Source organism: Mytilus edulis, chromosome 10 (genome assembly GCF_963676685.1).
Source record: "Mytilus edulis chromosome 10, xbMytEdul2.2, whole genome shotgun sequence".
Classification (NCBI taxonomy): domain Eukaryota; kingdom Metazoa; phylum Mollusca; class Bivalvia; order Mytilida; family Mytilidae; genus Mytilus; species Mytilus edulis.
In genome coordinates, this window is record NC_092353.1 from 68,949,422 (window position 1) to 68,974,464 (window position 25,043).

At 32.4% G+C, this 25,043-nt stretch overlaps 3 protein-coding genes across 3 annotated transcripts; all 3 read right to left on the reverse strand.

Moving 5' to 3' along the window:
* Positions 1–1,395: 1,395 nt before the first annotated feature.
* LOC139491751 (tripartite motif-containing protein 2-like) lies at positions 1,396–3,950 on the reverse strand. The gene has a single exon (XM_071279587.1). The coding sequence runs from the start codon at positions 3,948–3,950 to the stop codon at positions 2,199–2,201; it is 1,752 nt and encodes a 583-aa protein (XP_071135688.1). The 3' UTR covers positions 1,396–2,198.
* A 6,726-nt stretch (positions 3,951–10,676) lies between these two features.
* Positions 10,677–11,864, reverse strand: LOC139492933 (uncharacterized). Its single transcript, XM_071281080.1, has one exon. The coding sequence runs from the start codon at positions 11,862–11,864 to the stop codon at positions 10,677–10,679; it is 1,188 nt and encodes a 395-aa protein (XP_071137181.1).
* A 5,148-nt stretch (positions 11,865–17,012) lies between these two features.
* On the reverse strand, positions 17,013–18,806 carry LOC139492934 (uncharacterized). The gene has a single exon (XM_071281082.1). It carries the CDS (start codon positions 18,804–18,806, stop codon positions 17,013–17,015), a length of 1,794 nt encoding a protein of 597 aa, XP_071137183.1.
* Positions 18,807–25,043: the final 6,237 nt, after the last annotated feature.

Here is a 25,043-nt window from a genome sequence, read left to right on the forward strand (position 1 = left end):
TAAAAGCACATAAGCAAAAACGAAATACAAGAATACACATTTTTACCATGATACTAGCAAAATAACACAATGCTAGAATGTTTAAGTAGTTGACCATGTCAAATGGATATTACCAAAAAAAGACTTAACTATAAAATCAATAATATAAGAAAACAACAAATCAAAAAACACAATAACACGTTATTAAGATGATAAACAACGTCGGTACCTAGAATCTATACTTCAAGACCATGGTGTATTATTTGTGGAGTTGATTTGGAATATTTATCAAGTTTTGGTATCTTCCATTGAACTTTTAAGAATGAGAACAAGATATTCTTTTGCATAAGCCTGGTTTAAAGCACTTCTGTGTTGACATAAATTATTGATATGGTAATAATTTTAAATTAACTGTTTACAAAACTTTGATTTTTTTAAACCCTAAGGTTTTTCCTAAAATTTCATTTTTTTATAGGTACTGTGACACTGTACTTTGTACTACTGACCATGGCTATTATAGGAGTTTTATTCTCTTTCCAAATTTTTAGACTAGGTTCGATGACGGTTGGACATGTTTGGTTCAAAATCTTCTTAAACAAAATCATATATCAAGAACCCCACAGTTTGCTAAAATGTCATTCTATTGCTACTGTGACATTTACCTTGAAATAGTCACCTGAAAATCAATACTGATCTCCTTCTTAAAAATTGGTCAATCATTATCAGTTTTTTCTTCAAGATATTGTGAATGGCTCAAAATATAATGTGTGCATTTATTATTGAGTGTCTTTGAGCATTGGCAAAATGTAAAGACTAACAAATGGCTCTGCAAACATTCAAGGGAGGAGTCACAGATAAACAAAATATACCTCGATTTAAACACTGACACGTGTATTGTTTATCAGTTACTAATTACAGTTTCGGTATTTATACATCCTCGGATTTCAAATGTTTGGCTTTGAGCGTTCCAGATGAAAGTAAATCCAGAAAAGCGCTTCGGATGCATTGAAATTATTAAACTTGTTTTTTTCAATCTTTCACTAAATTTTAGATGACTGATATGGAACATTACAGCCACAATAATAACGTGACTTTTTTACAAGTTGTTCTAGTGCTTTGATTGCATTGTATGTCAATTTCAGATAAACATTAACAAGATATTTGAGAAAAAAAATTAGATGCAAATTTGTTTAATTAAAAAAGTACTTATTAGGCAGTGAAATGCTTGATCAAGTTGAGAATAGAAAAATAACTATACTAGTCAAGAAAAGAAACGATACACGACTTTTTTTCAAATTTAAGACGATGTTTTCAGTTTATAGAACCAATATTGAAGGTAGTAATACTTAATGACCACTGAAATATAAATCCGTTTAAAAAAAATAGTTTTTGCTTTCATGACGTCATTTGGCGAAATTTATTTTTTTTGGACAAAATTTACATAAAACGACAATTTTAAAAACAGAAGTTCCAAGTAATGATGCCAACCTCTCATATAAAGGAAAAGACGTTGTTTGCCATCAATTCTCTTTTAAAAATCATAAAGTTTCGTCGTTTATTTGTTACGCAAAGTTCGGCTCCACAAGAAATCGTTAAAATGTAAACATTAACTATAATTGCTTTACCATAGACAGTATGTGTAAATTGAAATAAAAAAAAATGTTCCAATCTTAAAAGTAATTCGAAAGGTTCGAAATTTACAGTGTGTTATTTTCATATCGTAAGTATTGATTTGAGACGAAAACATTTTTTTTTTTTTTGCATTTTTTGCATTTTTTGAGATTTAACAAAAATAAAAAAAATAAAAAATATTCTAACCCATTATTTACAACATGAACAAACTTGATTAGCATATTGACTTTATTAAAACAAATTTGAAAGTTTATTTAGTACTTCAAAAATTGAGTGTCGATTTTTTATCCAACTTTCCGCAAAAATAATTTGCACCCTATGATTCTTTACACGGAATTTAGTTTTTTTTCCGACAGGTTTTGGTTTTCATTATCATATATGCATACATTGCAAATGAAGGCTTTTTAAAATATTGTATCTCATTTTGTTTTATATTTAATACTTATTGATAAATTTTAATCCAAAGTCGTGTATCGTTTCTTTTGTTGACTATTATATTACATGTAATAATGGTTCCCTACTAGTATTAAACAATGTGAAAACAATCAAACTTTTTAAATTCGATCACTACAAAATACTCATCACAGTTATGTTTTAACTAAATGTGAACATCCTTGTATGTTTAGTTCATATACTTTTGCCTTGGTGTCTTTTTTATTTTGGTCATATTCACTTCCAATAAAAAGTTGTTTTTCATTGCAGCATAAACTAAACCCATTTTGTATGCCTATGTCACTCAGGTTCATATATGCAGAAAGTTTTCCAGTTTGGTTAAGGATATGTAGTGTGTTAGTGCTTACATCATTTACTATGATGTTGTTTGATGGCGCTGCTTGAATAGACATTGGTCTAAAAGGTTTGTTAAATGAATTAATACTTGAATGACCCGTATAATACTTAATGTTATTGTTTTTCAAGATCATAGCTATTCTATATCCACAAGCATATGATAATCCATCTATAACAAATATTTCTTGCGCATAATTTGTGCATGCCAAAAAGAGAGGATATATGAAAATAGGTTGATTGTTTTCATTGAATTCTGCTGTATGAGTATGTTGTCCGTTTTCATTCATCTTTATCACTACCCTTCTGCCGTATTCAGGATAGTCTCTATTTATAGCCCCTACCAGGGTGAAATTGTCTTTTACAAATATGGAAACAGGACGCAAGAATCCTACATTATATTTAGAATTTCTAAGCTGGCCTGTTTGGTTGTCAATACGTTTGACCCTGTTGTCATTTGTGCATAATAAAATATCATTCCACGGAGTGACTGCCATGCTGCTAATAAATATTTCATGCTTTGTGATCTCTTGTAGCATGTTTCCTGTTGGTTTGGTTTTCATCAACAATTTTGGTGTACTAAATTGGGAGCACATCCATAAATATCCATCAGAAGAAGTCACAACTAGTGTAACATGAGATACAGATGTTACATATTCTTTCCCAATACTTAATTCCAGTTGTATACTAGCCTTTTCGTCCTCATCTGAAGTGCCATTGTTAGATTTCAATTTTCCAAAGTTGCAAAGATCAAGCTTTCCTGGAACAAAGTTTTGCAGGGTTTCTTTTTCAAATGTAGTCATTTGAACATCTTCTTTTAAAGATTTTTCTATTTCCTCAATATTCTGGAAAAATTTGGTGCCATCTTTTAAATTTATAAATTCCTCAGCTTTTGTTAATTTTTCCTGTATTTTCACTTTCATTGTTTTGACTATGTCAATTTTCTTCTCAGTTCCCTGTTGCATTAAATCCAAATTTTCATCCAGTTTATTCATTAAAGATAAAGTGTAATTTTCGACTTCCTCTTTTACAACCTTTTCATGTGTTGTGATTTCCTTCTTTACTTGTCTATATTTTAAATTATTTTCGTCTTTTAATTTTTCCAATTTTTCAATTTCATTTGTTAATGTTTCTTGGTGATTTTTCAATGTTTTGGTATGTATCACCAAATTGTCTTTCTTGATAAGATAACCACACTTTATTTCTTCAAAAATATGTGATTTATGTGTTTTAGTAACACATTGCATACATATAAGTTTATCACATAATTGGCAATACAAGCAGCAAGTTTCTTCGCAATGTTCGGTACATTTGATATTACCAAAATGTATCTCTTCTTCACAACTGCTAATTTCCTTATTTCCGACATCTTTAATGTTGACAATTTTGTGTTCATTAGCTAACTTGAACTTTGGATGGATTTTTTCTTTACATTTTTGACACATAAGTAAATCACAATCCAAGCATTTCCACTCTATACCTCTGGCAATCTCACAGATTTGGCATAACATAGAGGCTTGTCCTCCTCCATGTTCTTCTTTTGAATCGGCCATTACAAGTAATTTTATTTATCTACATATATGTGTTTCTCAAAGTTTCTTTTACTAACACTAACCTATTTGAAATGAAATTTTACAGACAAGAGATTTTAAAAACAAAATGTTTCATATATATTTTTCATCTTAAATAAATACAGGTAAAATCATCACGATTTAAAAATGTGTGCATCCGACAATTACTCTTTTCTTTTCTTTTTTAACAAAACTTGAAATTTTGAGATGGTCCCCAGACTTATTTTGATAAATGCAGGTAATAAAAATCTACAATTTTAAAATCCACTTGATTATTGATTATACAATCTATGATTGTGACTTTTGCAGTCTCAGTTTATCATATGGGTGAAATTATAGGATTTCAAACTAGAAATTTTAAGTTTTAAGTTTCTCAGTTGTTATTTCAGTTTCTGTAAATTGATGTTTAAAATTATTTACACAGCTACTTAAAGTTAATATTTATACAACAATTGTAAATAAACTCATCATAGATACCTGAACTAAATTTAATATATACGCCAGACGCGCGTTTCGTCTACAAAAGACTTACCTTCATCAGGAACGCTCAAAGTTAAACATTTGAAATTCGAAGATGTATAAGTACCGAACACGTTGAAGTGCTATATGACAAAATATACCTAAAATAAATAGCCAAACTCATCTAAAGTCTTTAAATGTGCACAATTTTATCTTACCTGGTTCATTTGACCTTGACCTCATTTACTTTGATTATTTATGATGTTATTTTTTTGTAATGATTGGAGTGTATAACCTTTTTTCTTCAAGATTACAACCATGATTCAATAATGATCAGTTAAGCAGTCGAGACATTTCTGTGTGTGCACTATCATTTACATATACCCACATAGGTTAATTTTATTGGTAGATAATTTTTTATATTTCGTGCTGTTATGTAGCTGCCTCGTTGATATATGAAAACATAATGATTTCCAATTAGATATAATTTTATATATACATATGCATGTATAATTCCCCGTTTCTGAATATGACAAAATATGAAGTTTGATACCATCATTGCCATTATTAATTTAGTTTATTATTTCATATATTATTTGAACTAAGATTTACATTTTGATTTTTTTTTTTAGATCAAAACAGAAATCTTCAGCACAGGTATGGATTAGAGATGCTACACGCGGCCGTGATTCTGGAATGTCAGGGAGTACTGTAGTTTTTTTACAACTGGGTCGATGCCACTGCTGGTGGAGTTATAATTCCCTGGAGGTATCACCGACCCAGTAGTCAGCACTTCTGTGCTGCCATAAATTATCATTGATATGGTCATATTTATAAACTAACTGTTTACTAACCTTTTGAATTTTTAAAATACTAAGGTTTTTCTACCTCAGGAATAGATTACCTTAGCTATATTTGGCTAAACTTTTTTGGAATTTTGGTTCTCAACGCTCCTTATTTTCGTACTTTATTTGGCATTTTTAACTTTTTTAGATTTGAGCGTCACTGATGAGTCTTTTGTAGACGAAACGCGCGTCTGGCGTAACTATTAAATTTAATCGTGGTATCTATGATTAGTTTATTTACAACCACTGGGTCGACGCCACTGCCGGTGGAGTTTTAAGTCCCCGAGAGTATCACCAGACCGGTAGTCAGCACTTCTATGCTAAAGCAGGAAAAAAAGCAGTTACTAATGAAATGTAGTATTAAAAACAGCTGGAAAACAAAAGATGTATTTCGAATGCCACATTTTGACGGGAATTTCGTAACGCAAAATTTTTTAACAATATCTTTGGTCTCTAGATATTCAATAGTCTCAGTTTTTTCTAAATTAAATAATAACTAAAAGAGGGACGAAAGATACCAAAGGGACAGTCAACTACTATTTAAGGTATCCGAAATTATTATTATTACTTAAAGATTATTGCATGGAATTTTCCATATTGATCCTGGTATCAGCCCTAGACTCCCATATCAAGCCAGAGGGCTGATACCACGGACCATATGGAAAATGACATATAATAATCTATTTATCATATATTTTAAAACAAGAGAAAAAAAAAGATAGCATATACCAAATTATGTTTGATATTTTCAACAAAAATTCAAAAAACATTTAACAAAAAAAAAATGTATCACAGTGAGTTAACAAAATTTTGTGAAAAGTTTAACAAATAGTTAACAATAAATATATTAATTCTCGATTCTCCAATTAATGCTGAGGAAGAATAGCCACGAGAAGAAAAGTGGAGCAGTACCTGGTATACCTGCCGAGAAAAGCTCTAGTAGTGACTCAGAGGACAAGAGAAGCCTACATATTCTGCAGGTAAAGGTTCTGAAACTCAAAACTTGTCTTTTTCTTTTAGAAGGTCTGTATCTATGATGAGTTTATTGTTAACCCGTTCACTGACAGTAAGTCATTCAAAAGAAGCATTTTGATTATGCGCTAACCTATACATATATTAAAGCACAACATTTAACAGGATTCAAAACAATTAGTTGGTCACTGGCCCATGACCACTTAATTTCACGACCGAAACCAAATTCTCCAGTTGAAATCTTTCAGAAGGGGTCATGATTTTTGTCTAGCCTGCGACTTTTGTCGCTGAAAACTCGACATAGGGATAGTGATCCGGCGGGATGGCGTTAGCTAACTTCTTAAAAGCTTTATATTTCAGGAGATGGAAGACCTGGATGCTTCATACAAACGAAAACCTCAAAAGATCCAACATGTCCAAACACATTAATGGTACCAACTTTTCTGCACCAGATTCACATTTCAATAAAAATAAATGTCTCTTCAGTGATGCTCGATGTCTAAATATTTGAAAATAAAAGAAAATAAAGACATCAAAAAGTTGAAGGGCTATAATCCAAAAAGAACAAAGAATTATAGCCAATGCTGGACAAGGAATCAGAACGAGGGAGATATATTCCTTAGTTTAAAATAGTTTTCTATTAAAATTTTGTAGTAGCAAATTCTTTTGGAGGTTTAAAAGGTAAAATAAGGATTCAACAAAGAGACATTGCCATCATAACAGGCCCATTCATGTTTGATCATGCCCATCTAAGATATAGACAAATGTAGCTAACTTAACATTATATGATGTTGGGTAAATCCCATAGACACTAGTGAGAGGACAAACTAAAAATTACAGAAACACCATAAGTGCTGAACTGAGTATCATTCTTAATGGATTGGTATAGTAAATTTTTTTATGTGCTAGTGGAGTCATTTAAGACTGTAAAGCCTGTTGACAATTTAGGTAAATTATGCTTTTTAATTGCTATGACCATGATCCTTGACCAAGAGACTTCAAAATCAATAAGGAAATAATTTGCCTTGGTCAATCATCCACCACAAGATTGGTCAAAATCTTAATTACAGTTGTAAAGGAATTAATTGCAAAATATTTAATTAAGACTTTCATGCTATAAACTTTATTTGAGCTCAACAAAATGTAATACACAATTCTTATTACCACCGATAACAGATCAAGTTCAAATTGGGTGGCATCACTTTCATCGTTCTTTATTTATGTTCCTTTTATAAATGAAAAAATTGCTAAATGTGTACATGGTGTAGTATCTTCACAATAAATTTAGTTTGCCTCAACCACATGTTATGGCACTTATACAGAATGCGTATTACCACACAACACCATTCTAGAGTTTTGTCCCTCAGTAATTGAAAAAATTGCTCAATTTTCCAATTGAACTAGAGATAAAATCCCGGTCACAACAGATCGTACGATTTTTTGTCGTGGAAGATCTATAAAACAGTTGTCGTGGCACTGTCTTGAAAAATGTCCACGATGGGAGAAAAATGTCCACGACAGAGAAAAAAGAACTGTAATTGTACTGTAGTAGGTAAGTCACAAGTTGGTCGTGCGACAGTCGTACGACAATCGTTAGTTGTTTGAGGCTATTTTTCAGAATTTCATGTCATGGGATGCGCGTGTTACTGTCGTGTCGTTGTCGTGCCACTGTCGTACGACTGTCATGCTACTGTTTTGAAACATGCCAGGCTCCATCCGCATGAATCCAACAAAATCACCGGCAGATTCCTGCTCCAACTCTTGCATCAGTATATACTATACTGCCAAAACAACAAGCGCCGTTCGATCCATGGCCTAACTCACCAACGTCGGGCGTTTCACTGGTTCCTATACTGTTCACGGGCTCAAATCAACGCTAACAGGACCATATTTTGCTCTTGATGGAGTCCTGCAAGGCGGCTATTCAGCAGGACCAAGCGTAATCGTTCTGGTGGAATAGCTATCCTCTTTAAACGGCAGACGGTATGTTTTTCCAAACATTCATTCCGCCGAATTGTATTCTTTTAAATAAAACAAAAATATGTTGCACGACAAACGTACTACTGTCGTACGACAGATAATCAATGTTGTGCGAGCATCGTACGAAATTTGGTATTCGTGAGACAATCGTACGACTGTATCACGAGTGTCTTGCGACAGTCGTAGTATTGTCGTACGACAGTCAGGCAACAGCCGTACGATTTTTTTTATATTAAAATGGTTAATGTTGTTACCCACAACAAAATGTTTATATCACGACAGTCGCACGACTGTGGTAAGACACTATCACGACAGCCACCAGACAGTGACACGACAAGAAATCGTAGAGCAAAAAAGGTGCATGTCCAATTTTAGTCCCAAAAGGATACAACAGATACAGTTAACTCTGCCTCATATCTTGACTTACATCTAGACATTGACAATGAGGGTCGGTTGAAAACAAAACTTTACGACAAAAGAGATGATTTCAGCTTTCCGTATGTGAACATTCCATTTCTTTGTAGTATATATCTCCCAACTGATACGATATTCCCTTGCTTGTATTTCTCATCATGATTTCTTTGATAGAGAGTTGCTGCTCACAAGGAAGCTGTTATATCAAGAGTTCCAAAGGGGAAGTTGAAATCATCCCTTCGTAATTTTACGGACACCATCACGAGTTGTTTGACCGTTATGGAATAACCGTTTCACAGATGATATCACATATGTTCCTCACAATGTTACCACAATCCACTTCCTTTTTCATGAATGTGACCTTCCGAATTAGACTATTTACCGGTTTTGTAATAACATGAGCAACACGATAGGTGCCCCATGTCAAGTAGAATCTGCTTACCCTTCAGGAGCACATGCGATCACCCCAGTTTTTGACGAGGTTCATGTTGCTTATAGGTCTTTAGGGCCTATAAAGGGCTCCAGAATTACTGGTGTAAAACCATTCAAACGGCAAAACCAACGGTCTGATATTTACGATCTATAAGTTTGACTGTCCTCTGGAATTTTTCTCACCTCTTTTATATACTTTTTTTATAACATTCGTTAGAGGGACTTATCGTTTTCCAAAATGTTATGTTATGTTTCCAAATATTGAATTTCATGATTGAATATCACCTATTACTTCAAAATATGGGATTTATATGTTATTATTTTATATTGCTAGAGACATGTTTCTGCCATTGAACACAGCCAAGTGTATCACATAGCGTGCAATAACATCAGTATTATTTGAATGGTTTAAACATTTTTAAATATCCCCTTACTGTGTCGTTTGTTTGTTGCTGTTAGTACAAACCTCATTTTGTTCAACATCTTTATTGGAAATTGTGTTCTCATTTCTTAACTTGATATAGCATGCTAATTAGGAGACGCTTCCAATATAGACACATCCAGTCCCGCTTCCTTTGGAGTTAATGTGCGGTTCTGTCGTTTTTTGTTCGTTTTCCTAAAAGATTTACCAGAATCGAACATCAATTAACTGATGTTGCTCAAAGAAGTCATCCAACTCTAATTGTTCATTGTAATTGAGTTTGTCATGACCTTTTTTCATACAAATTTGTGACCTTTGCTCAACAAATCCACCCATTCAAAATTAAAAGTTTTCAGACCAGAATTATAAAAGCAAAACATATTTGCTTCTTTAAACTGTCGTGACTTGTTTAGTTAATATGGGGAAAATCATGGGTTTTTTTCAGCCGAATATTATAGGACTTGGACCATTTTTTACCTGATATGATTTAAGAGATATTAAATAACCTTTTGTAATATATTGGCGCCTTGTGAAAGCTAATCCTCTGCATCTCAGCCCAAACCTTATTTATTCTAGGCTTGTTTGTTATCATGTGCGGTTGAAAATATTTATTCTGACCTTTTGATGTTGTCCAATATGTCCAGTGCTTGTTTGTCTTAAATGTAAACAAATAGGCAAGATGTGTACAGAGAGTACCAACTATCTGTCATCAATAGCAAAATTGACATACATATATGACAATATATAACCTGAAACAAACTGGAAAGGTTGATGATAAGAGGACAGGCACGTTTATATACAAAGACATATTGTATAAATCAAATCATGATGCCATAAAGACAGCATTACAATAATCAATAACTAAATAAACACATTCAAAACTAAACATTGATTTTTATGATGGAATATTATTTATTACAGGGCAATAATATTCTGTTTTGTATCTGAAATTGAAATCCATAAAACAAGTTATTTGATAAAACAAAGATGCAAATGGTATCAGAGTGTAACTTTAGTTCGTTATGTACAGTACTATGATCCAGCTAGTTCTATCCAGAGTTATTTTTGAAATCTTTAATTATATTTCACCTGATGTTATGTATTTACGCGTAGCTGTAGTATTTCCTGGTGAAAATTTCAAAAAAAGGTATTCACTTAAGTTAAAATGTAAATTATAATTTTGCTTTAAACTAAATATGAACAACCTTCTGTGCTAAGTTCATATAATTTTGCCATTGGTAGTTCTTTGTTTAAAGCTCCTACATCCTCTGGGCTGATTACATTTCCGATAAAAAGTTTTTTTGAAGTGCAGCAAAGAGAAAAGCCTTTTTGTATGCCTATGTCACTCAAGTCCATATATGCACAAAGTTGTCCAGATTGGCTAAGGATATGAAGTGTATTGGTGCCTAAGTCATTTACTATAATGTTGTTTGATGGGGCTGCCTGAATAGCCGTTGGTTTGAACTTTTTGTGGAATGAATTTATACTTGGATGACCTTGATAATATTGAATTTTATTGCAATGATTATCTTGCATAAGCATTGTTATTCTATCTCCATATTTATTTGATAATCCATCTACAACAAATATATTTTGTGCATGATTTGTGCAAGCCAAAGAAATCGGATATATGAACATTGGTTCTCCAGATGTATTATATTCATGTCTATAGTCATGTCGTCCATCCTCGTTCATTGTTATCACTACTCTTTTTCCATATTGTGGATAATCATTATTGATCGCTCCCACCACAATAGAATTGTCCTTCATGCAAATGGACACAGGAATTAGAGATCCTACATTATATTTAGAATTTCTTAATTCCCCAGTTGTATTTACAATACGTTTAATTTTGTTACCATTTGTGCATAGTAAAATATCATTCCAAGGGGTAACAATCATATCATGAACACTAATTAGATACTGAGAAATTTCCTCCAGGATGCTTCCTTTTGGTTTAACTTTTTGTAAGAGTCCATATGGCCCAGGTCTTGAAAACAAGCTCATGGTTATCCAAATGTGGCCATCAAGGGAACATATAACATGTTTAACCCAAGGAACAGTTGTTTTATATTCTTTTTCAAGTTTTACTTCCACCTTCGCGCAAAAAATTTCTTTCTCGACTGAAGTGCCATTGACATATTTCAAATTTTCGAAATTGCCTTGATCTAACTCTCCTGGGACAAAGGTTGGTATGGTTTCTTTACTGTGTGGAGCAAGTGGTACATCTATTAAAGATTTTTCCGTTTCATCATATTTCTTGAAAAACTTCTTTCCACCTTTAGTGGTAATTGCGTCCTCTGCTTTCATCACTTTATCTTGTATTTTTACTCTCATATCATTGACCTCGCCAATTTCCTTTTCAATGCCCATTTGTATTGAACACCCTTTTTTATTCAATTCCTCCCTTAAAGATTGTGTGTACTTTTCTATATTTTCTTTTACAACATTTTCGTGAGTTGTTATTTTTTCATTTACTTGTGAAACTTTAAGCTTTGTCTCTTCTTTTATTTTTTCCAATTTTTCAATTTCAGTTGTTACAGTTTGTTCTTGCTCTTTCAGTGTGAGAATTTTCTTCCTCACATTATCTTTCTTGATGGAATATATATCCAGTTTTTATGTCTTCAAAAATATGGGATTTATGTGTTTTTATTACACATTGTAAACACACCAGTTTATCACATGTTTTGCAATACAGGCAACAGTTTTGATCTAAATGGTCGGTACATTTAATGTTATTAAAATGCATCTCTTCTTCACAACTGCTGATTTGAACTTCCTTATGTCCGACATTTTTTATGTGGACAATTTTGTGCTCACTGTCTAACTTAACAAATTTTGGATGATTTTTTTCATTACATTTTTGACACAAAAGTAAATCGCAATCCAATCATTTCCACTCTATACCTCTTGCAATCTCACAGATTTGGCATAACATAGGAACTTGCCCTTCTCCGTATTCGTCTTTTGAATCAGCCATCACTTTATTTGTGTATAAACTTGTGTGTACAGGATTGTCTCAAAGTTATCTTTTCTCAAATCACGAATACCGATTATAAAGGAAAATGTTGAACCAAATATTCTATAAATGTGTTATCTAAATATGTATCATGACATGTTGATATTTAAAACCGTACTCAAGGTAAAAGAAAGTAATGTGATATCTTGAGATTATCTTTATATGTAACACGTTTTTCAAGCTAAAAATATAAGATTATCAAGTTTAAAATCCAAGTCATGATTGAAATAATGCATTTGTAGTTGGGGATTTTGATTCAGTATATTCATAACCTATGATAATTGTTTATATTAAAATACTTGTAATAGTATTCTTTTACAGGGAAGTACATTTTCATAAATTTCAGACGCATTAATATGAAAAGCTATACTTTTTAATAAGATGGTTGATAGAAAGATTAGAAAGGACAGTTATTGCTGTTAGGGACGACATCAAAAGTTCAATGTAGGATAAAAATCTGAATTCATATAGTTTTTTCATTGACCCCCTACACCCCTCTTAACTAAATTTTGGAAAAATTGATTAACCAATAAGGATATATATATAAAATCGATGTCAAGTAAACCAAACTTGCAGCAATTTTGACCCCCCAACCGAAACTTTTTGAATTAAGTTTTTTTTATCCTTCATTGATTTTTTGATATCGTCCCTTTTTATTTTTTTTTTTTTTTTTAATTCAGTTTGTTTTGGTAAGGATTTTCTTATTCCAGGCATAGATTTCATTAGCCGTATTTGGCACAACTTTATTGAATTTTGGATCCTCAATGCTCTTCAACATGTTCAACTTTGTACTTGTTTGGCTTTATAAATATTTTGGTGTGAGCGTCACTGATGAGTCTTATGTAGACGAAACGCGCGTCTGGCGTACTAAATAATAATCCTGGTACCTTTGATAACTATTATTTTAAATAAAACAAAAATATGTTGCACGATGAACGTACCCAGGGATCTCCATGGCCTGTTTAACGATGGCGCCCCGCCATCGTTCAAATGTCTTGCTCCATCGTCAAATGACTTGCGCCATCGTTAAATTGTCTTGCGCCATCGTTAAATTGTCTTGCGCCATCGTTAAATTGTCTTCCGCCATCGTTCAAAACTTCATCGTTTTTTGTAGCCTGACGCCATTTTTTTATCAATTATGATCAAATGCATGTAATTGCATAACCATTGGGCTTTTTATGTTATAATCAATACAGTTCTAACGCCTGAGGGATATCCGGATTAAGATCGCTAATCACTTGTACCGGAGCTTGTATACAGGTAGATCAACAAACCAGACAGGAGAATACTATATGAGGATAGACGATCCATTTGTCGAATTAATCAACTAAGTTTCAGCAAATGATTATGATAATTTAGGTTAAATAAATAAATTAATAATCCAGTTACAAAGAAAACAGTTTAACAAGTCGGACACGTGCTATTTTTTGACTTACGCAATCAGCATCCCCCTTTTCTTAAGAAGTACAAGACGCAAAACAGTAAATATTATTTCATCGCAAATAACTCGAGTACTGCTGTAACGATAATTTAGAATTACTTTAAAAGTTTAAAAGTAAAAACTTAAATATTTCCTGTAAAAAAATATCGTATCGTAATTCCGAATTCATTTCGTATATTACAATCAAATTGATACATCCGCGTTTCCGGTTTCTATTCAGACTCGAAAGATGCATGTTGCACAGCATCAATTTGCCAGATAAAGTCATTAAAAACCTTTTCATTTGTCAACGTTTGCTTTACAAATCTCTTTAACCTTTAACATAACCCGTACGAATCGTTTTGTTGTTGCTGCAAATCAGCCATACCGGTAATGGGTTCTGAATTTGACAGTGTCCATGAAAAATAAGCTCCACATCATATGATTTTTAACCCCCATAACAATTACCAAAAATACAAGAAATCTACACGGGGACCTTCATGACAGCTTTTGGTCATTCTCGACTAAGGGGGGACCATGAAGACTTGGCATTTGAATGGTTAAAAACGGCAATAAATGAAAATATTGATACTTCTAATTCTATAATGAAAATTAAAATAAATATAATTTAAATAAGCAATGAATTAGCATGTTCACCATTCCTTGTATGGAGGGATAAAATACTTCCGATCGCGCTACACTGTACAGCGTAGACACGGGTTGTAATGGTGAAAGTTCCTCCATGGTTCAATTTTCATCCATGGAGATCCCTGGTACCACTGTCGTACGACAGACATCGTACGAAATTTGGTATTCGTGAGACAATCGTACGATGTATCACGAGTGTCTTGCGACAATGTTAGTACCCACAACAAAATGTTTATCGCACGACAGTCGCACGACAGTCGCACGACAGTCGCACGACTGTGGTAAGACACTATCACGACAGCCACCAGACAGTGACACGACAAAAAATCGTAGAGCAAAAAAAGTTGCATGTCCAATTTTCGTTCCAAAAGAATACAACAGATACAGTTAAGTCTGCCTCATATCTTGACTTACATCTAGACATTGATAATGAGGGTCGGTTGAAAACAAAACTTTGTGACAAGAGAGATGATTTCAGTTTTCTGATTGTGAACTTTCCATTTCTTTGTAGTATACATCTCCCAAGTGATACGATATTCCCTTGCTTGTATTTCTTATCATGATTTTCTTGATAGAGGGGTGCTGCTCACAAGGAAGCTATTATATCAAGAGTTCCAAATGATGGTGAAGTTGAAATCATATCTTCGTAAATTTTACACCATCACGTTTTGTTTGACCGTTATGTTATAACTGTTTCACGGATGATATCAGATATGTTCCTTACAATGTTACTACAATCCACTTCCCTTTTCATGAATGTGACCTTCCGAATGAGACTATTTACCGGTTTTGTAATAACATGAGCAACACGATAGGTGCCCCATGTCAAGCAGGATCTGCTTACCCTTCAGGAGCACATGAGATCATCCCAAGTTTTTGACGAGGTTCATGTTGCTTAGTCTTTAGGGCCTATAAATGGCCCCAAAATTACTGGTGTAAAACCATTCAAACGGCAAAACCAACGATCTGATATTTACGATCTATAAGTTTGACTGTCCTCTGGTATCTTTCAATAACATTCGTTAGAGTCCCTTATCGTTTTCCAAAATGTTTTGTTTTGTTTCCACATATTGAATTTCATGATTGAATATCACCTATTACTTCAAAATATGTGATTTATATGGTATCAATTTACATTGCTTGAGACATGTTTCTGCCATTGCAAACAGCCAAGTGTATCACATAGCGTGCAATAACATCAGTATTATTTAAATGGTTTTACACATTTAATATCCCCTTACTGTGTCTTTTGTTTGTTGCTGTTAGTACAAACTTCATTTTGTTCCACATCTTTATTTGAAATTGTGTTCTCATTTCTTAACTTGATATACAATGTAGTATGCAAATTAGGAGACGCTTCCAATACCGTCACATCCAGTCCCGCTTCCTTTGGAGTTCATGCGGTTTCCTCGTTTTTTGTTCGTTTTCCTAAAAGATTTACGAGAATCGAACATCAATTAACTGATGAAGTCATCCAACTCTTATTGTTCATTGTAATTTGAGTTTGTCATGACCTTTTATTTGTGACCTTTACCTAACAAATCCACCCATTCAAAATTAAAAGTTTTCAGACCAGAAATATAAAAGCAAAACATGTTTGCTTCTTTAAACAGTCGTGACTTGTTTTGTAAATATGGGGAAAATCATGTTTTTTTTCAGCCAAATATTATAGGTCTTGGACCATTTTTTACCTGATATGAATTAAGAGATATTTAATAACCTTTTGTAGTATAATGGCGTCTTGTGAAAGCTAATTCTCTGCATCTAAAACCAAACTTTTTTTTATTCTAGGCTTGTTTATTATCATGTGCGGTTGAAGATATTTATTCTGACCTTTTGATGTTGTCCAATGTGTCCAGTGCTTGTTTGTCTTAAATGTAAACAAATAGTTAAGATGTTTACAGAGAGTACCAACTATCTGTAATCAATAGCAAAATACATATACATGTATGACAATATATAACCTGAAACAAACTGGAGAGGTTCATGATAAGAGGACAGGCACGTTTATATACAAATACATATTTTATAAATCAAATCATGATGCCATAAAGACAGCAGTACAATAATCAATAACTAAATAAACAGATTCAAAACTAAACATTGATTTTTATGATTTAATATGAAAAATAAAGGACATGTGTGGCAGCTTACATTATTTGTTACAGTGCAATAATATTCTGTTTTGTATCTGAAATTGAAATCCATAAAACAAGTTATTTGATACAACAAAGATGCAAATGGTATCAGAGTGTAACTTTAGTTCGTTATGTACAGTACTATGTTCCAGCTAGTTTTATCCAGAGTTATTTTTAAAATCTTTTAATTATATTTTACCTGATGTTAATGTATTTACGCGTAGCCGTATTATTTCCTGGTGAAAATTTCAAAAAAAGGTATTCACTTAAATTAAAATGTAAATTATAATTTTGCTTTAAACTAAATATGAACAACCTTCTATGCTAAGTTCATATAGTTTTGCAATGGTTTGTTCTCTGTTTGAAGCACATATATCCTCTTCAACGAATAGACACCCGATAAAAAGTTGTTTTGTAGTGCAGCATAGAGAATAGCCTTTTTGTTTGCCTGTGTCACTCAAATCTATATATGCACAAAGTTGTCCAGATGCATTTAGGATGTGTAGTGTATTGGACCCCATGGCATTTACTATGATGTTGTTTGATGGTGCTGCCTGAATAGCCGTTGGTGTGAACTTTTTGTGGAATGAATTTATATTTGAGTGACCTTTATAATACCTAATGTTATAGTCATCATTGTCTTGCATGAGCATTGTTATTCTATCTCCATGAATATCTGATAATCCATCTACAACAAATATATTTTGTGCATGATTTGTGCAAGCCAAAGAAATCGGATATATGAACATTGGTTCTCCAGATGTATTATATTCAAGTCTATTGTCATGTCTTCCATTCTTATTCATTTTTATCACTACTCTTTTTCCATATTTAGGGTAATCCTTATTTATGGCTCCAACCACAATAAAATTGTCCTTCATGCAAATGGACACAGGAACTAGATTTCCTACATTATATATGGAATTTCTTAGTTCGCCAGTTGTATTGACAATACGTTTAATTTTGTTATCATTTGTGCAAAGTAACGTATCATTCCAAAGGGTAACAATCATGTCATGAACAATGATATTATAAAATGAGATTTTTTCTAGATTGTTTCCTTTTGGTTTGTTTTTTTGTATGAATCCAACTGGGCCTTGACTTGAATACACGAACATGTTTATCCAAATGTGGCCGTCAGGGGAGCGTTTTACATTTCTGACCCAGGGAACAGATGTTATATATTCGTTTCTAATGTTTAATTCCACTTTCGCACAAAAAATTTCATCCTCGTCTGAAGAGCCATTGGTAGATTTTAAAGCTCCAAAATGACATTGTTCTAGCTTTCCCGGAACAAATGTTGTTAGGTTTTCCTTTCTTAGTGAAACAGGTTGAACATCTCCTATCAAAGATTTTTCCATTTCATCATATGTCTTGAAAAAAATGTTGCCATCTTTATTGGTAAGAAAGTCATCTGCTAGCTTCACCTTTTCTTGTATTTTCACCCGCATATCATTGACTTCGCCAATTTCTTTTTCAATGTCCATTTGTATTGAACACCCTTTTTTATTCAATTCCTCCCTTAAAGATTGAGTGTACTTTTCTATTTTTTCTTTTACAACATTTTCGTGATTTGTTATTTTTTCATTTACTTGTGAAACTTTAAGCTTTGTCTCTTCTTTTATTTTTTCCAATTTTTCAATTTCAGTTGTTACAGTTTGTTCTTGCTCTTTCAGTGTGAGAATTTTCTTCCTCACATTGTCTTTCTTGATAGAATATCCAGTTTTTATGTCTTCAAAAATATGGGATTTATGTGTTTTTATTACACATTGTAAACACACCAGTTTAGCACATGATTTGCAATACAGGCAACAGTTTATATCTAAATGTTCGGTACATTTAATGTTATCAAAATGTATCTCTCCTTCATAACTGATGACTTGAACTTCCGTATGTCCGACATTTTTTATGTAGACAATTTTGTGCTCACTGTCTAGCTTAACAAACTTTGGATGAATTTTTTCCTTACATTCTTGACACATAAGTAAATCACAATCCAAACACTTCCACTTTATGTCTCTGGAAATTTCACAGATTTGGCATAACATGGGGGCTTGTCCTTCTCCGTATTCTGCCCTTGAATCAGCCATCACTGTATTTGTGTATAAATTTGTGTTTAAAGGCTTGTCTCAAAGTTATTATTTTTGAAATCACGAACACCGATTACAAAGGAAATTGTTGAACCAAATATTCTAAAAATTTGTTATATAAGTATGTATCATGACAGGTTGATATATTAAACCGCACTCACGGTGACTTTTAAGTAAAAATAGTTGTTTTCATTGAAGAAAATAATGTGATATTTTGAGATGATCTTTACTGTTTACTTTGTGCACGTTTTTCACAGGTAAAAATATAAAATAATCAAGTTCAAAATCCAAGTCATGAATGAAATAATGCCTTAAATTTGTAGTTGGGTAGTAGTCAGTAGTCAGCACTTTTTGTGCTGACATGAATTATCATTGATATTGTTATTTATGAATTAAATGTTTACAAAATTTTGAATTTTTTGAAATAATAAGGCTTTTCTACCTCAGGCATAGATTACCTTAGCTGTATTTGGCAACACTTTTAGGAATTTTGGAACTCAATGCTCTTCAACTTTGTACTTTATTGATTTTTTTTTTTTTAAACTTTTTTGGATTCGAGCGTCACTGATGAGTCGTTTGTAGACGAAACGCGCGTCTGGCGCATATACAAAATTTAGTCCTGGTATCTATGATGAGTTTATTTATTCAGTATATTCATAACTTATGATAATTGTTAATATCGAAATACTGGTACCCTTCCGGAGCACCTGAGATCACCCCTAGTTTTTTGGTGGGGTTCGTGTTGTTTATTCTTTAGTTTTCTATGTTGTGTCGTGTGTGCTGTTGTTTGTTTGTCTTTTTCATTTTTAGCCATGGCGTTGTCAGTTTGTTTTAGATTTATGAGTTTGACTGTCCCTTTGGTATCTTTCGTCCCTCTTTTATTGCTGTTGATATTTGATTTTTTTAAGTTAATCTTCTTTTGAAAAATTTCGTCATTTTTTTTTTCGAGAACTCTTGATTATTGTTCAACAATATCATCAAGAAAATGTTTGAACTTATCGGTTAAAGACAGGGCTTTACCTAGCTTGGCCATAAACTGTGATTTATAAAAGTACAGTAACAAGTCTGCTGTTAAAGAGGCACATTGAGTGTCCATAGGGATATGTATGTTTTTGTTTCTATATATTGAAACAGATTTAGGAACTTAAATAAGTGCTATTCAAGAATGGCATGTGAGTGGGGGTCAAAAGACACTTTATAACGATAGCCTGAAAAAATGAAGGAAATTATCAAACAAATGTTGATAACCTGTTAACAATAATTCCGACCGTGAAAGATCCTCATGGGTTGCCAAGTTCGTTAAACCCTTAGGCTCGTCGTCGACCTGCAACAGGAAAATGATCTCTTCTTCAGTTTATATAAAAAACAAGAACTATCTTTAAAAATGATATCCGACGTATTTGAATTTGAGAATATGTTTAAAACTATCATTTCGATAACCTTCAGAAAAGATACCATTTAAATAACGTTTTCTCTGTTTGTGTTCAGTATTCTCGGTCCTCGTATCTTTCCGTTTACATTCATCAATACCCCGCGAAAATCTCACAAACGTAGGCACGTTCTAAAAGTCATGTACGTTCGTAAAACAAGGTTTACATTAAAAATTATATAATTGTCCCGAATAAACAGCTGTCACGGATGCAAAGAGCTATTGGAGAAACAATTATTTTAATAAAAGTATAAATCTTTGTAAGATCTAGTTCAAATATTTATAGTTTTTCACTTGCTTTCCATCACGATATAATTAACGAGACGTTTTTTCAAACACAACCAAATCACCCAGCATGACAGCATTTTGTCCAATCACAGAAAGGATTTTCGGGCATGCGTATTCTGTTGCCATAGTTAAGCGTCCTTAAGTTCAAAAGGCACAAACCGAAACTATACCGACTACGTCGGAAAAATTGTTTATGACCTTCTCCAAAAGGTTCATTCCCTCTATTCCTACTTTTTATAAATCTGGTAAGAAAAGGTAAAATTTCATGTGGGAATAGAAGGAAAACTTGTGCAAACAAAGGATTATACTGTACAAACATTTTTTTATCAACTGTTAATTGACCAGTGTTTTTTTTTTTTTTTTTATTAGAACAGGTAATAAGTTATTTTTGCATCTGTATGAATTCTGGTTTTTTTTAAACAAAATAAATAATGAAGTAAAGTTAACAGTTTTCACCCATTATTTTATATCTTTGATTATTGGTCCAAGTAATTATGTTTTAAAGTATACTTTTATTCCACATCTTAAGCCAATAGGAATCATCAAAAGCATTAAATTATCGTTAATTTAAAGTTACTTTGAGAAATATTTATTTTGGATGAATGGCAGATATCCTTATTTCTTAAATTTGGAACTTTGAACATGAAATCTCCAATAGAAACTGGAAGATGGCAAAACATAGAAAGAGAAAACAGAAAATGTGTATTGTGTTAATATTCAGATGCCATTGGTGATGAATACCATTACATTTTTAATTGTTCAGCTTTCGATAATTGTAGTAAACATTATGTATTGCATTTTACAATAGAAATAGAACAAACACATTGAAGTTTTATGACTTAATGAATTCCCCAAAATGTACAGAACTGAACGAACTTTGTAAACTTATAAAGGAGATCAATAACAAATTGAACTTTTCTGGGTGAACAATTGTGAATGCCTCTATCTACTTTCGTACATTATATATTTATGTAATTGTATTGAAATATGTAAAATTATCTCTATACCTTTCTGTTATTTGGTTTGTGAGAATAAAGATTTATATATATAAGATTATACTTGGTTATAATATTATTTATATCATGATTTATTAGTAAAGCAGACAATTTTTTAAAGTTACAAATTCAAAAATTTAAAAATAAATCTGATTCCAATCTATTTATCATAATTTTTCTCTATTTTTAAGTATTTATTTGATGAAAAAAGAAACATATTACAAATACACAAGGTATTAAACCTAAACGGGAGAGATCCGTTTGCGCCAAAAATGCGTCCTTTTGCGCCACAACTTTTTTTCTCAGATGCTACGTTTGCGCCACATGTTTTAAAATTAGATGGTTTCATTTGCGCCAAAAATAAAACATACGATTGCGCCCGTTTAGACTGCTGCCAATATGTTATGCTTTAAAAAAAAAAAAAAGTACAGGTAAATCTTAGGTGAAATTCTAATTAACCCTGATTGTTATAAAAACAAATTATTTATCAAAACATCTATTGTTATTTGCAAGTGGGAATAGAAGGAATAGTATTTTTAAAAAGTGGGAATAGGAGGAAGACACCCTCCAAAAGTGACTGATTAAACCTGATCGGTCGGACGGCAAATGATCAAATGGCTTCTAACTTTAAAACAATGATGATATGACCAAATGTCATGTTATAGTTGGGTGTTTGAGGTTGGGGTTGTCTATTGAACTGACAAATATTTTTACTATTTTCTAGTATTTTTTTATATTCCTTTTGTAAAGGAGTAGGTCCAGTAAGACCCCTTTTCGGCCCCAAAATATAGCAGTTTTACAAAATTGTTAAAATGTAAACTTTTAGTTATTTATTACACAGAAGAATGCTTTTGCTTCATAAATATGGGCTATTTTTGACAAAACAATGCACATGATATCGGATACTTGCACCATTAGGTCATGCCAAATTACTGAAATCTTCACAATTCTAGCATTTTAGTTAAATTTTAGACGGGTTTCGTGTAAAACGAAAGTGGCCGCATTCGTGTTCATCCTTTATATTGAAATGTAAGTTGTATTTTATGATAATACATAACATATATAAAGGTTGAGGATGAACACGGATGCAGCCACTTTCATTTTTGACAAAAAACCATCTGAAAAGTGACATTTTCCGGCATATTTGGTAGATTTTTCATATTTGAGCTTGAATCGGATAGTTTTTAATGACTAAATCAATTAAAATCTTTCACATAAACTATTTGATTCAAATGAAATAGACACTTAAAAGTGGTCAAAATCTTTCGTCAGATGAACCTGAAATTTGAGGCCAAAATCGGTCCTTACCGGACCTACTCCTTTAAGATGCTGTGTCTATTCCTCGGCATTAGTATATATGTATAAATATATTTTTTCAATACTTTACACACTATACAACGGCAAACTTGGTACAAATAATCTCAATGAACTATTATTTTATAATTTGTTCATGCCGAAGGTAATAAACATATACTATTATTATATATTATTCATATTTATTCAGAAGATACAGATAATATCACGTTTACTCCACCCTTTTCTTTATAAAACAATGCCGGCATATGACAGTTGTTATCCGTTCGTTTGATGTGTTTGTGCTTTTGATTTTGCTATTTGATTAGGGACTTTCCGTTTTGAATTTTCCTCGGAGTTCAGCATTTTTGTGATTTTAGTTTTCCTGATGTAAATTGAATGATTGTACAAAGGAACACAACGTTTACGACTTAACTATACCATATGTGTATAAAAGCCATTGCTTTATCCAGTTCTTGTGCTTGATCACGGTCTGTCGCAGAGATTTTGGTTGTATATTATCGGTTTTTGTAACTAGTATTTAGTTCATGTGAAGACGTCAGAATTAAAATTACAAAGAAAATGAACTCAGACAAAAATTAAAACGGAAAGTCCCTAATAAAATGGCAAAATCAAAAGTTCAAACACATCAAACGAATGGTTAATAACTGTCATATTCCTGACTTGAAACAGGCATTTTCTTATGTAGAAAAGACTGGTTTTAAAGCTAACTAAACCTGTCACTTGTATGACAGTCTCATAAAATTCCATTGTATTGACTGTAATGACAAATATGTATGAACAAAACAAACAGATATTAAAAGGTAAACGGGTATAGCAGTAACCTTATTCTAGATTATGGCTTTTCTTCGACTCAGTGGAAGGATATACGATGACCTATTATTGTTTAATCCTTGTTCATAATTGATGTAGGTTATCATATTAGTACCATCTCATTTTTTCAATATATTAAATAAAAGTATGGTCAAAAAGAATCGGTGGAAAGAATGGTAAATACTTTTTATTTCCGATGCCATGAGATAAAGGAGGTCACAGAATTAGTTTATGAATACGCCAAGATAGAAAATAATAGGCATTAATTGCAGTAATTATTTAACTTCACATGTTTAATCTCTGTAATGTTCAGAATACTGAAGTACAGTGCTTTTAAAGGTGGGAGTAATATTTATATATAGCTATTTAGAGCGGTTTGTATTGATTTTGCATCCTCTACGTATTTTTGTTGTTGTTGTTATTTTGATTACTAGTATTAATAACGGTGAATTTCGCGATTGGTAACAGTCTTTGGTGTCTCTCCGTCGTCCAGAAAATCTGTGTTTCAATATGGAATCTCATCTAGTCGTGTTTTGATTATGGTTGAAATTAAAGATCTGCATAAACTGATGGGTATCCAAAATAATTGTGCAATGTAATAGAGTAAATAAAGACAACAGTAGTTTACCGGTGTTCAAAGGCCATAAATCGATTGAGAGAAAACAAATCCGGGTAAGAAACTAAAACCAAGGGAGCACATCAACTATAATAGGAAGACAAAAGAACAGTAGGAACAAGGAAAAACAAATACCAGCATACATATAAACAAACTATTGATAACAACTGCCGTATTCATTTTATGAAAAAAAACTGGTTTCGTTGATGGCTAGCAAAACCTCCCGCTTATGACAATTCCAAAAAATATCGCTAAAGTGGCAACACTAGCTGACAGAATACACAACAAACACGCAAAAGAACACTCATCACAGATAAATGTATAAACAAATATTAACATCATAGTCGACACAACATGCAAACCGCAGAACAACAACGAACATAGTCAATCAACGACAGACACAACAGGACATCACAAACAGTGACAAACTTACGTTACGAACATGCAATCTCGAACTTTGTACAATTATTTCACACTACCAGTCCGAAAAATATTTTCATGAAAATGATGGTATTGAAAGGCAATTTCATTATTATTTGGACTACAAACGATGACAATTAGTTTTCCTCTGTCTAATAAGAATTTCGGTTCAATTCTATATAACTCAATCCATATTTATCTAGACCCCCCAATTTTTAAAAAATCCTGGAACCTCATGATTAAGACACGTGGTATATAAAATTATATCAAATATTGATTCATGATATAAATAAAATGCTTGAACTACTAATATTAGACACTAGTCATGTTACCGTTTTATCCAATGAGATGGACGCCCTCGT

Coding starts and splice junctions, on each gene's coding strand:
- LOC139491751 (XM_071279587.1), bottom strand. CDS start 3,950: ATGGCCGATTCAAAAGAAGAACATGGAGGAGGACAAGCCTCTATGTTA.
- LOC139492933 (XM_071281080.1), bottom strand. CDS start 11,864: ATGGGCATTGAAAAGGAAATTGGCGAGGTCAATGATATGAGAGTAAAA.
- LOC139492934 (XM_071281082.1), bottom strand. CDS start 18,806: ATGGCTGATTCAAGGGCAGAATACGGAGAAGGACAAGCCCCCATGTTA.